Here is a 14,005-nt window from a genome sequence, read left to right as displayed (position 1 = left end):
TCCCAAATAAAAAGTTAGATATTGGACTGATAAATGTTGTTAAGCATATAGTGTCTGCCATATTAAGACATGTTAGGAGCAGAAATGAGATCATGCAAGTTTTGCAAATGGTTGGAAGGGAAAGACATGGAGGAAATAAGTATAGACCTCTTTCTAAAATTTTCTGAACACCAGAGTCAAGGCAGAAATTAAAGAAAAAGCTGAATTAAGGAGAAATTGGGAGTTGGAGATTAAAATACATGCATATTTTTGGAATAAGAAAGGAAAAAGATAGTTGAAAATCTGAATATTGCAAATATAAAAGTGATCTCAAGACATCACATCAACAGAATTGTGTGACAGTGATGTAACACCCATTCTGGACATCATTGTCTTATAGGCCCCACCCAGAAGAGTCATTTGGAAATTAGTATTGCAACTCATAACAACATGTATGTCATTTGGCTTGAAAAGAAAATGGTTTATTTTCAGAAAGTATCCCAGTAAGGCTGTAAGAAATGTTTGATTGAATCTCTTATCTGACACATCTTCTTCTTCCTGTGGAACTTTCACTAGAAATGGAAGTACCTAGTGAAAGGTAGGTGCCTTCACTTTCGCCTTCACTTCTGATCTTCCTTTGAGTCCCTTATTCTGCTAAATTCTCAGGTGCTACCAAATCCCCATCAGCTGTGTGTTTAGTATCCAAACTCCTACTACCCCACCAATCCATCATACAATTGGCTAGTGTCATCAAACTATCTAAATTTGCTCTTGATTGCTTCCCTGTTCCTTTTTTAATAGTTTTCTCTGTCTTCTACTCCCTTTGTCTGCATATAGTAAATAATTCATACAGAAAATCACTGTATCACTGTCATACCGTTGCTCATTGATTTGCTCGAGTGGGCACCAGTAACATCTCCATTGTGAGACTTGTTGTTACTATTTTTGGCATATCGAATACACCATGGGGAGCTTGCCAGGCTCTATTGGGCTAGATACTCTCGGTAGCTTGCCGGGCTCTCTCAGAGGGGCATAGGAAGCGAACCCAGGTCAGTGGCGTGCAAGGCAAATGCCCTACCCACTGTGTTATCATTCCAGCTCCATACAGAAAATAAGGTAAGAAAAAAATGAACGTACAATTTTTATTGAAAGGTGGCACACCACAATTCTCAGGGCTTATTTTTATTTCTTTTATTTATTTTTTAATAAGTGAATCACTGTGAGGGTACAGTTACAGATTTATACATGTTGTGCTCATGTTTCCCTCATACAAAGTTCAAGAACCCATCCCTTCACCAATGTCCATTCTCCACCACAAATAAACCCAGCATCCTTCCCACCCTCCCCAACCCCATCTCCCCCCACCCCACCCCACCCTGTCACTGTGGCAGGGTATTCCCTTTTGTTCTCTCTCTCTAATTAGGTGTTGTGGTTTGCAATAAAGATGTTGAGTGGCCATTGTGTTCAGTCTCTAGTCTACATTCAGCACGCATCACCCTTCCCCTGCATGGCTTCCAATCACATTTAGAGAAGGGAACAATGGTGTTCCCTTCTATATCTGAGTTTCAGAGCTTATTTTTAGTTCTATGTTCAGGAAGTACTCCTGGTGGTGTTCAGGGGGAACATATGGGGTGCTGGGGATTGAACACTGCTTAGCAGCATGTGAGGCAAATACTCTGCCCACTGTGCTATCTCTCTGACCCCAAAATAATTCATACTTTTAAGAGAACAAAAAACTTGGAACTTTAATAACTGCTGGGATTAGCAAAACTGGAATAGTATACATCTGTTAAGCTTTACGGTTATAGAATCTATGTAAGTGAAGTTCAGGTAGATCCTAAGTAGTCATCTTTATTTTCTAGGATTTGAGACATTATAATTTGTATAATCTACTCTAGAATTGCATTGAGACTTATAATTAAGTACCTAAAATCAATTCTTCCTAACCCATATCAGAATTTCCTCTCTCACATGTGTCCAGGAGTTCAGAAGTGTATGCCAGTGACTCTTCAGCACCTGTAAAAACTTTGCAGATGCTGTCAATTATTCTGATGACCTTTTGTTTGAATTTAACATTTATATGCTCATATTATATATCATAAAAGAATTTGTCAGTGAGTCATTGAGATTAATAATATTTAAACATGGAAAGTGGGACTGAGACCAACTATATTCTTCCAAGTAGAAGACACAAAATACAAAAGGTATAATCTCCTTCAATTTTAATTCAGAAGAACTGGAGATTCAAAAAGAAGCATAGTGAACCAGATGTACAATGGTAAGATGCCCAGAGAAACAATTATATGTCCATGGATTTCTTGTAGAAATCATAGTTTCTAGTGGGAAAAAGAAAATCTTCATTGAGAGGCTCTGCTAGTCTTTTAGAGGTACTAGGGCTATCAAATATTTGCATAATTTCCCACCCTTATATCTGGCCTGTATTTGGTAGCTTGGCTGGCTTGGCTGCTTCAGAAGATTTGGGGGCTGTTCTACAGCACTTTTTCTAAGTAATAAGCCTATACATGAAAGCCACAATAATTTTCTCATGGAAGTTCATAGTTCAGAGTAAGGAGAGCATCCCAAATTTCTCTGCTTAGTCAAACTCAGGTAATTAGTTCATATGGTGTAATCTATATGTAATGTCAAATCTTCTCAGCTTTCCTTTCAGAATCTGGAAATAGAGGAAGTAGAAACTGTACTGTCAAGTACATGGGAATGTACAAAGATGTAGAAAGGAAAGAGGAAACAGTTTTCTGCTTCCCTCGAGTCTCTGCTTCCTGTGTTTGCATTCGAATCCATCCCTTTAGGGAATAATAAGAATCTACCTCAATTTTTTTCAGTTTCCAAAATCACTGTTTCACAGCCAGGGGTCATATGAGACCCGTGGACTTCTAGTATATACTAAGAGGTCACAGGTAAAACTCATGTAAATGAAGGGCCATAGCTCAAGAGTGGAGCCATCCAGTAGGATAGGGGGCCACAGGAAGGAAACTAGGTTGAAAAGACCATGGCTGGAAAATATTACGACATTTTACCACCTCTATGCCCTCAATGCTCTCTCCACTACTACAACAAAAGCATGAAAAAATAAGGTGGAAGAATCCAAAAAAATATTTGAACAGAAAAAGATAAAAACTTACACTAAAATAGCAAGATGGATATGTCATTCCTAACGCCCTCCCTTCCAAAATCTAACACCCCATTTTGTTGGTAAAGATGCACACAGCAACCTCAGACCCGAACACCTGAAGAATCTGCCGCCAGTACTCGTCAATACACTGGCTCGGCTCTTCACACGCTATCTGTCCATATGCAATTTTCTGTGCAAATGGAAAACCAGCATGACTGTCCTGTTGTACAAGAAGAGAGACATCCACGACATCAGCAACTATCGCCCAATCTGCCTGTTGTCCATCGTCTACAAGTTGTTCATTTGAGTCATCCTGAATAGAATAGACAGAACACTACATGAAGAACAACCATGAAAGCAAGCCAGGTTCCGAAAAGGATTCAGCACTATTGACCATATCCACACAGTGACCAAGCTCACTGAAGTTTCATGAGAGTTCAAGATGCCACCCTGTCTAATGTTCATGAATTTAAAGGCCTTTGATTCTGTTGAGACTGAAGTGGTCATCGAAGCCCTAGCCAAACAGGGCATTCAAACTAAGTACATCAAGATCCTCCGTGAGCTGTATTATGGATTCACCACCAGGATCTCACCTTTCTACAAGGAAGTGATCATTGATGTAAAGAGAGGGGTTTGGCAGGGTGATACCATTTCACCGAAACTCTTCAGTGCCATGCTGGAGAACGTTATGCGACGATTGGAATAGGTAAGAATGTGAGTGAAGATAGATGGTCAGCAACTATACCACCTCCACTTCACTGATGACATCGTTCTCATAATGATGAGAACATTAGCCAAGCAGCACAAATGCTGGCTGACCGCTAGTGTGGAAAGGTGGGACTGCAGCTGAATCTCAGCAAAGCAATGTTCATGAAAAACGAACTAGTCCCTGACATTCCATTTGCTCTCAATGGAATGAACATCTCCGAATGCAGCAGCTATGTGTACCTGGGTCGAGAACTCAACATGAGGAATGACTTAGCGCCAGAACTGTGCAGGAGGAAGAAAACAGTGTGGAACACCTTCAAGAGCATCAAAGAAGTGGTTAAGAGGACGAAGAACCTCCAGCTCGGGTTTTCGACTGTACTGTTCTTCTTGCACTAACATATGCCTCAGAGACCTGGGCCCTACAAAAACAGGATGAGAACACTATTTGGGTCTCCCAAAGAGGAATCGAAAGAGCTATGCTTGGAGTATCACGTTTCACTCAACTGAGAGAAGGAATCCGGAGTTCCGGCCTCCGTCAATGATCAAGAATCAGGGACGCTGTCTCGTTTGCCAAGGCATCAAAAATCAGATGGGCCGGACACGTAATGCGATTCAAAGAAAACCGCTGGACTAGACCTGTTACCAACTGGATTCCACAGGACGTCAGAAGACCGAGTGGTCGCCCACCAACGAGATGGTCAGACTTCTTCGTCAAAACCCTGAATGAACGGTTTGAGGCTCTTCCTGTTCCTGGAGGGAGCAGATATCATTGGGCTACACTAGCATGCGACAGGGTTGAATGGAGATGTTACTGGAACCCACTCAAGCAAATTGAAGATCAATGGGATGACAAGTGAGGATACAAGTAATACTAAAATAGTAAAATGAGGCATGTGTCATTGAAACAAGCACTGTGGTTAGAAGCAGCTCCCTTAGCAGCACACTCAGGTGTGCTGGAGAATCAACAGAATAGTGTTTGGAAGATGAACAGAATAGACATGTTAATTGGGTTGGATGCATATTTTAATAAACTGAACTGCTTTTTTTATTTTTCAAATCATGAAATCCACCAGAAAAGTGTATTTCTCAAGAATTATCTAAAAGATCATCTTTGCTCTTTTATCAAAAGCCACATACATTTGTAAGGACCCTGACATTGATTCGCCTTTGTCATACCTGATCCAGTTTGGATGTAGGGCTTTCATATCCCCAACTCTGTGCTGAGCATTTCTGGTGTAATGTCCATCTACTTCCAGTCTGATGAAAGTATCACCTCCTGAGGCTTTCAGGCTACAGTTTCCTTCATTCCCGAGACAGGTAAGAAGATAGATCAACGCCTGAGTCCAATTCTAATTCTCACCCTGTGGCCGCGACTTTAAAGGTCAACACAGACACAGTCTGGTTGGGCAGTAATTCTATTCTACAAAATCACCAAGAACATGGAGCTAGTGAATAATGAACTTTTGCTTCTAGAGAAAATACAAATGTCAGCTTTTATGCGCCTCTGGTTTTGTGTGTTTCTGTTTCAAGTCACTTCATTTACATATAATTTGGTTTCATTAACATTAATGTCAAGGAAGTTCACTTCCACTGTCTCACATGCCCAAAGAAAGCTCATCCTTTGTGCATATTTCTCTGTGACACACATCAGAGACACATGGCACTAGAAACACTACTAGATAGCACTTTAGCACTATGGTTAAAGTCATTTTTCCACAGTAAGATCACCAACAAAAGAATACAAAAGTGAAAAAAAGAAAAATCATGGCACCAAGTAGACTCCAAACATGCAGACAAAATGTCTCTGCTAAGCACATGTATGTCACTTCACTCGACTTTGTCACTGCTGAGTCATACCCAGGAATGAACATGAAAACACCATGAATATTGGGTTTGAGTTGCAAATAACTTTTAGTAAATAGTTGAGTTTTCAAGTACTGATTCTAAAAAGAATCAGGATTGGCTGTGGTTTGATCTAGCTTTACTATGTGTACTATCAAAGACTTGTTTTCTTCAACTTTACAGAAACTAATATTCGCCTGGCATGAATGCGATGATGATTTAATCAAGTAAGGAATACTTAGCTCTAAGCAAGTATTATGATGTCTACCAGAAGCTCAGAAATGTGAAATATCTAAACCATCCCCCATCCCAAATACTTGGCCTACAGTTTCCTTCCTACTTTTCATATCATCTGTTTGAGAGTGAGCCCTATTCAAATATCACAAAGCTGTTATCTGCTCCTCAAGTTGTTCATTCCTGCTAGACAGTCAGTTGCTACATATGGCAAAGTCTGTTTATTGTTACTATAGCCACTTTCCAGTTAAAATATCATTGGAATCTAACTGAGATACCACAGAGTTCTACCAACAATAATTTTAGGACAAATCCTAAATTCTGGCCTTGTTTGCATGAGCTCAGCAATTGCATTATGCTTACATCCCTACATATATAAGTAAATGAGGCAATGTTTCTGGGAATATGAGCTGTACTATAGGAATAAAAAATGCTTCAGATAAATTATTTCATGGATGCAACCAATATCTTGATACAACAAACTGTTTGTGCCAAGGTTTAACCAAAGAAACCTTGAAAGTTATAGGGACTTCCAGCCCCTTCTGAATATTGATTTTTGAAGGAAATAGGCTTTCTAGAGTTCATCAGGTTAATGTGAAGTCATTAGTATGGATCCAAATACAATGTGACTTATGTTGTTATAAGCAGGGAAATCAGGTGAAGCGAAAGATATGCACTTGGGGAGCGAACATCATATGACTGTGAAAAGTCAGATTGATTCATATTATCTATGAGTATGGAAAAACAAAGATTGCCAGCAGACCCTAGGAGAAAGGGGAGAGACTTAGAACAGATTCTCCATTAGCATCATCAAAGGAAGCAAATATTACCAATCTTGATCTCAGATTTTTTTTTCTTTTTTGGGTCACACCCGGCAATGCACAGGGGTTACTCCTGGCTCAGTACTCAGGAACTACTCCTGGCGGTGCTGGGGGGAAACCATATGGGATGCTGGGAATCGAACCCGGGTTGGCTGCTTGCAAGGCAAACACCCTACCGCTGTGCTATCGCTGCAGCCCCATTTTTCTTTTCTTTTCTTTTCTTTTCTTTTCTTTTCTTTTCTTTTCTTTTCTTTTCTTTTCTTTTCTTTTCTTTTCTTTTTTTTTTTTATCTCAGATTCCTGGCTTCCAGAACAATAGATTTCTGTTCTACTGTGTTCCCCAGTTTGTGTCATTTTGTGACAGTGAACCTAGCAAAACAGCAGATCTGGCAAATGGATACAGGCTTACAAGATGTGGAGACAGAGTAGCTCTGCAGGATAGGCAGACAGAAGAGATGGTCACAGGACTCTGGAATCCCACAAACGTGGACTGTAGCAATTCTCCACAGACAGAATATTTTCTCTTTTTAGAACATCTCTGTTCTGGTTTTAATGTCACTCCAACTGATCAATTTAAGACCTGGATTAATCAGACTATCTAAATTCAGCTGCTTAGGGGCATTAATTACATCTATAAAATCAAATCCTCAGAGCAAAATCTAAATTTATGCTTGATTGACAAATATAATTGATGAGCCATCATTTAGCCAAGGTGAAGCCTGAAAAAGCATGAGATATAGTACAGAAATAAGGCACTTCCCTTGCATGTGGCCAACCCAGGTTCAGTTCATGGCACCCCATCTGGAGCCCATCAAAAGTGATCCCTGAGCACAAAGTAAGCCCTGAGCACTGCTGTTTATGGCCCCGAGACGAAACATTACTCAGAACTATTAGGGTCCTGGCTATTGTCCCTTTTTCTCAAAGCAACACTGAAATACTTCCTCTCACAATAGTGAAAATTCCTAGTTCAAGTGCTTTAGTTAGTGAGTATAGAGTGGACTGGAGCGATAGCACAGTGGGTAAGGCACTTGCCTTGCACGTGGCCGACCTGGGTTTGATTCCTCCGTCCCTCTAGGAAAGCCCAGCAAGCTACCGAGAGTATCCTGCTCACAAGGCAGAGCCTGGCAAGCTACCTGTGGCATATTCGATATGCCAAAAACAGTAACAACAAGTCTCACAATGGAAACGTTACTGGTGCCCGCTCGAGCAAATGGATGAACAACGGGACGACAGTGTTACAGTGCACAATTAGAGTACTAAAATGTAGTCCGACTCTCAAGATCCAGCTACTGAGCAAAAATATATCAGTATACTTTATATATATATGTGTGTATATATATATATATGCATATATATATTTCTCACAAGCATTGAGAAGTGCTGGAATTTCTCTTCATTTCTGCCATTAACAGGCACAAGACATCTGCCCATGTGGGATAGCAGGGAGATGACAGAAGTGGAAGCACTTCTGCAGTTTGCCCTTTGGATTCTTTGTTGAAAAAACATAAATCACCTTATGCTTTGTTTTTTAAATTTTATTAATTTTTAAAAATTGTCTCACATAGAACACAAAATTAGAGTATGAGAAGTGAATATTCCTCTAATAAGTAAAATGGAAGAGATTTGAGTCTCTTTTCATTTCTTGTAGCACATAATGCATACATTGCCTGGGTAGAAAAATCTTTATCAAATGTGGCTGCAGTGGTGGCTTCTCTTAGCCACATGGGACACACTTAGCACAGCCATTTTCCTTAACCCAATCACGTACAAACTGCCTCATTACAACACCTTCCAAGACTTATCCATTATTTTATCTCCAGCACCTGCCTCCAGTACCTAGAACACATATTTAAACAGACAAATATTTTGTAAGTAAAATCAAATAAAATTAGGGAAAGAGGCTTTTCTGATTCTTAGTAATAGCTACCTTGGGACAGTCTTCCTTCATATAAATAGATATGAAAATTGAAGAACAAAAAAATTTGTTTTCTGTTTTCCTCTTTTATTTATTTTATTTTTTATTTATTTTTTTATTTTTTTAGTGCGTCACAGTGAGGGTACAGATGCAGATTCACATCTTTTCGTGCTTGTTTTTCCCTCATGCGATGTTCGAGAGCCCATCCCTCCACCAGTGTCCATTCTCCACCACCAATGAAACCAGTATCCCTTCCACCCCCCCATCCCATCCCCCCACCCCAACCCACCTCTGTGGCAGGGCATTCCAATTTAAGAACAAAAATTTATATCTGTCCTATCACTGAATCACTGTCATGATGTTGCTCATTGATTTTCTCTAGCGGGCACCAGTAATGTTCCATTGTAAGATCTGTTAATGTTTTTGGCATATCGAATATGCCACAAGTAGCTTCCCAGGCTCTGCCATGCAGGTGAAATGGTAGCTTGCCAGGCTTTCTGAAAGGAGAGGAGGAATCAAACCTGGGTCGGCCGTGTGCAAGACAAATGCCCTACCTGCTGTGCTACCGCTTCTATATTAAACAATATACCTGAACTGAATTAAGTCACCGGATAAATAATTTTGTGCCTCACTATTTACTTTAAAATTTTGCATATCTATAGGGACTGAGGAGGTAGTATAGTGAGTAGGGCACTTGCCTTGCATCCAACCCACCCTGGTTTGATCTTCAGCATCTTATATAGTCCCTGAGCACCACCAGGAGTAAATTCTGAGTCCAGAGTCAGGAGTAATCCCTATACATTGCTGGGTATAGTCCAAAAACAACAAAATAATTTGCAAATCTATAGAAAATATGTATATTTAAACTTCTTGATCTGGGTCCTGGTCATAGTTTTGGAAGTTTATTTAAAATACTTCATTACTTTGAGTATTTTGCTACTCAAATTTACTTTAATAAAATTCACAACAAAAGGAAAAAGTACACCAAACCAACAATATCCCAGAAATGAAAGAACTTCTGGCTGAGATAATTAGCAAGCTAACATTTTATTTTGGCCACAAAGATTTTGTTGGATGTCAATATAGTTGCATACACTGGGGAAAACCCTTGGATGGCTTTGATGAAGAGAAGATGTGACTCTGACATTACTTCTTACTGACTAATTTGGGATTGACCAGAGGTCAGAGAAAGATTAACTGCAGGAAACTGTTTCAAGAGAACAATATTGAGTACCAAAAGACAGTAATCAATTTTGTGGGTGAAATGCATATTGAATCCTATATCCAATATATAGGACATAGGCTTCAATGCTTCTGAAAACTGGAAAGATGAAGCCAAAAAAAAAAAGGGGGTATGTCAGAGAGAAGCCTAGCATTTAAGTCTTGGGTGAAACATTCACTTTCAATTGTGTGTTTTAAAACATTTCTCCAAACTACAAGTGGCATTTATTACTGTTCCCAGGTGTGTTTTAGAGTTGACAAACAGGGAGATGCTCAGAGATTGGTTTCTGAGTTTGCTGGGAAATGGATCCCCAGGAAAGAAAGTGGAGGTATCTTGGTCCTTTCCCAGGAGACCTTTGCAGAGTCACTTTCTCTTTCCCTGTTCCAAGTTATTTTCCTGCCAGATTGTGGGAGGCAGTGAGAACACAGGCAGTTCTTGGCCACAGCAGGACTCAGACTGTTACTCTGCATCTCTGTAGAGATGGGAAGACTTTGCGGCCACCATTGTTTATGTCTTCACCAATACAGCTTGGCAATAGAACATGGTGGTAATGGATGATTTTAAATGGTTGATTCTTAATAATTGCCCAACTTTGGATATTCACCAATGTCTGCTGACTCCCCACTCACTACAAATATGGGAAATTAATCTCTCCATATATTACTTGAGCTTCCTGAGTGCTCAGGAAGTTTCTATTCCCTCATGCTGTACTTTTAGAACATTATAATTAAGCATGAAGCTGACTTGTAAATAGAGATACATTTCAAAATTTATTTATATATATTTAATCAGATTCTTCCTAGGATTTTAAAATTACAAATGCACATCAATTTTTGTAAAACATTTTAGTGCATCTATTGAAATAATAAAAGAGCTCTCTCATTAAATTCATTATACATTAATTCCACATTAATAAATTTCCTAGTTTCTACATCCTTGAAATGAATTCCACCTGGATAAGATACTTTCATATTTCAGTATACTACTAGATTGTGTGTACAAATACTTCATAAAAAATTTTGCTTTAATTTCACAATTGAAATTGACCTACAGCCGAGGTAATGTAAACATAATCTGGCAACCAATGAGGATCTACAAAATCCCTTGAGGGAAGTCTGAAAAGTCAGAACTATTTCCATAGCAATATTGAAACAGTATTCACCCTTTTTATTCTCATCCTTTCACAAGTATGTGGTGTTTCCCAGAGGTTACATGTCATGCAATGTTTTGAACATTAAATGTAAAAAAACAAAACAGTAAGATATGCATATTTTCTATCAGTTATATATTGCACAATTTTGGAAAAAACTAAACTGCCTATATGTATTAATACCTGTGGGTGTATTATGGTTATTTTTAACACACAAACAGCTATCTGCTGCCTAAAAATCTGCTTTGATATCTATTGTTTTGACAATTCATAAATGCTATAAACAAAAGCTTAATAATTGTTTTAAATTTATTTTTTATTGAGTCACAATGAGATACACCGTTATAAAGCTGGGTTCATGATCAGGTTTCAATCATATAATGTTCCAACACCCATCCCTCTACCAGTTTCTATTCCTATTTCCCACCCCCAATGACCCCAGTTTCCTGTTCCCCCACCCAGCCTGCCTCTATGGCAGGCACTTTTCTTCTCTCTCTCTCTCTCTCTCTCTCTCTCTCTCTCTCTCTCTCTCTCTCTCTCTCTCTCTCTCTCTCTCTCTTTGTCTTTCTCTCTGTCTCTCTGTTTCTCTCTCCCTTTCTCTTCCTCCCTCTCCTTTTGGGCATTATAGTTTGCAGTACAGATACCGAAGGGTTATCATGTTTGTTCCCTTGCCTACTTTCAAGATACAAAGACAACCCACAGATTGGAAAAAATATTACTCAATACCCACCTGCTAAGGGGTTAATTCAAGATATGTAACCCCTTAGCAGGTTAATTCATTACATATATGTGTGTGTATATATATATGTATATATATATATATATATATAAATATCTCGCAAATCAAAAGATCACAAAATCCCATTGATCATAGATTTCTCAAGTGGGCTCAGTAACCTCTCCATTCGTCCTATCCCTGAGATTTTAGAAGCCTTTCTCCACTCGGCCTTCCCAATGGTGCTGCATTGGAGGCTCTTTCAGGGTCAGGGGATTGAGATACAGCTTGTTACTGGCTTTAGCATATGAATGCACCATGGGAAGCTTGTGAGGCTGTCCTATGTGGGCAGGAAACTCTCAATAGCTTCCTAGTTTCTCCCAGAGGGAGAAGTAGGTTATAAGATATCGCTTTGGGAGCTCGCTTTTAAGTCTCTGGATGTTGGCCATTGATGGGATTACACACACCTGGGTTCATCTGCCAGTACCTTTACGTGTGAGGCTTGTCCGAACGTGTGGAGAGGGACCTTGAGCATGGCTGTGGCTAGGTTCCAGTGGTCTTCAGCCGCAGGGAGCTCTGCTCGAGGCAGGGAGGGAAGCTGGAGCTCATCCTCTCCGAGGAGCCCTGGGCCGGGGAAGACAGCCAGGCATGCAGCAAGAGACTCTACAGAATGTATATATATATATATATATATATATATATATATATACACACACTCTGTAGGTATATATATCTACATATAATTCAAGATATATAAGGCACTGGTAGAACTTTACAAGAAAAAACATCCAACCCCACCAAAAAATGGGGCGAAGGAATGAACAGAAACTTCCTCAAAGAAGAAATACAAATGGCCAAAAGACACATGAAAAAAATGCTCTACATTGCTAATCATCAGGGATGTGCAAACCAAAACAACAATGAGGGATCATCTCACATCACCGAGACTGGCACACATCAAAAAGAGTAAGAGCAGCCTAGTAGGGAGAAAAGGACTCTCCTTCATTGTGGTGGGAATGCGGACCGGTTCAGTCTTTCTGGAGAACAATATGGGCATTCCTCAAAAAGCTAGAAATTAATGACTTTTTAAAAGTAATGAGATAATCTATAATCAAAAAGTTTGAGAAGTTCAGGCTTGTTTTCTTTCTACTTTCTTTGTCAGGCTTTGGCATCAGTGTCACTCACAGAGTGTTATGGAACTCTGACCAGGAAATAGGTGGCCCTGGAGAAGGATGAGGGAGGCACCAGTTTTATTATGCATGCAGATTCAACCTGGCTATGGCCATAAGGGTTGAGCCCTGAGAACAGTTCACACAAGGTTTAAATACATTTGTTCCTACAATTAGCTCATTCTATGACTGGTATTTTTTTTTTCAGAGTTCAAACCGTTTTATTTGCCCCGATGGATGGAGTGGGGGATCGCTGAGGGTGGGCATAATACTGCGGGTGGTGGCAGGAGGGGCGAGCACGGTCCTCACGCAAAGGTGGCGCCGTTCCGGCCCACATTGGCCGCGTCCATGTCGTAGTAGTTGATGTAGCTCCTATCCGGGCTGATGCTCAGGTGCTCGGTCAGGAGATTGCACAGCAGCTTGCTGTAGGTGCGGTTCTGCGCGCCCCCAATCTTGCCCATGCTGTGCAAGCTGCAGAGCTCGCACGGCTCGCTCGAGCCACCGAAGGCCACGAGCTGGTCCAGTACCACGTGCACCGCGATGTACTGGGCCGGCTTGCCCGTGGCCTGCGCCAGCTGCTGCGTGAGCTCGGCGAGGAGCCTGTCGGTCACCGAGGCCCGGGGCACGTTGGTATTCACAACGAACATCATCGGCATGATGGCAGAGGAGCAGCGAGAGCTGGAGCTGACCGACACGCGCGCCGCCGCTGCGCGGGCCCCTTGGTATATTCTTTTTAAAATTTTGTCTCTGAGCCACAACGTCGCAGTACTCAAGGCTTACCCCCGACTGTGCTCAAGGAACACTCATGGTGATTCAAGGAACCCTATGAGGTATAAGGAATTGAATCGCCATCAGCTGCATCCAAGGCAAGTGCTCTGCCTTCAGTTCTCTCACTCTGTCCCCAAGATGGGTATATTCTATTGTAGGTTTTACAGCCAATTTACTTCTCAGTTCCCATTCTTACAATCTGGTCCAAAGCTGAGATGTTCTTGTCATGATTAATAAACCATTCATACCTCTTCAGTTCCTGGAATGGTTTGCTCAGGATGCATAGTCCTAATTCCAATTTAAGGAGGACTATATTTTCCTTTTTGCTCTATGCTTCGCATACAGTGTTTACA

At 40.5% G+C, this 14,005-nt stretch overlaps 1 protein-coding gene across 1 annotated transcript; it reads right to left on the bottom strand.

The window, feature by feature from the left end:
* Positions 1-13,183: 13,183 nt before the first annotated feature.
* Positions 13,184-13,540, bottom strand: LOC101549209 (macrophage migration inhibitory factor-like). Its single transcript, XM_055143516.1, has one exon. The coding sequence runs from the start codon at positions 13,538-13,540 to the stop codon at positions 13,190-13,192; it is 351 nt and encodes a 116-aa protein (XP_054999491.1). The 3' UTR covers positions 13,184-13,189.
* Positions 13,541-14,005: the final 465 nt, after the last annotated feature.

This window comes from Sorex araneus, chromosome 6 (genome assembly GCF_027595985.1).
Source record: "Sorex araneus isolate mSorAra2 chromosome 6, mSorAra2.pri, whole genome shotgun sequence".
Lineage (NCBI taxonomy): Eukaryota > Metazoa > Chordata > Mammalia > Eulipotyphla > Soricidae > Sorex > Sorex araneus.
The sequence above is the reverse complement of the archived record's forward strand: the minus strand, read 5'-3'. Positions and strand labels throughout refer to the sequence as shown.

Excerpts from the sequence above, each read along its gene's own strand:
- LOC101549209 (XM_055143516.1), bottom strand. The coding sequence starts at position 13,540 with ATGCCGATGATGTTCGTTGTGAATACCAACGTGCCCCGGGCCTCGGTG.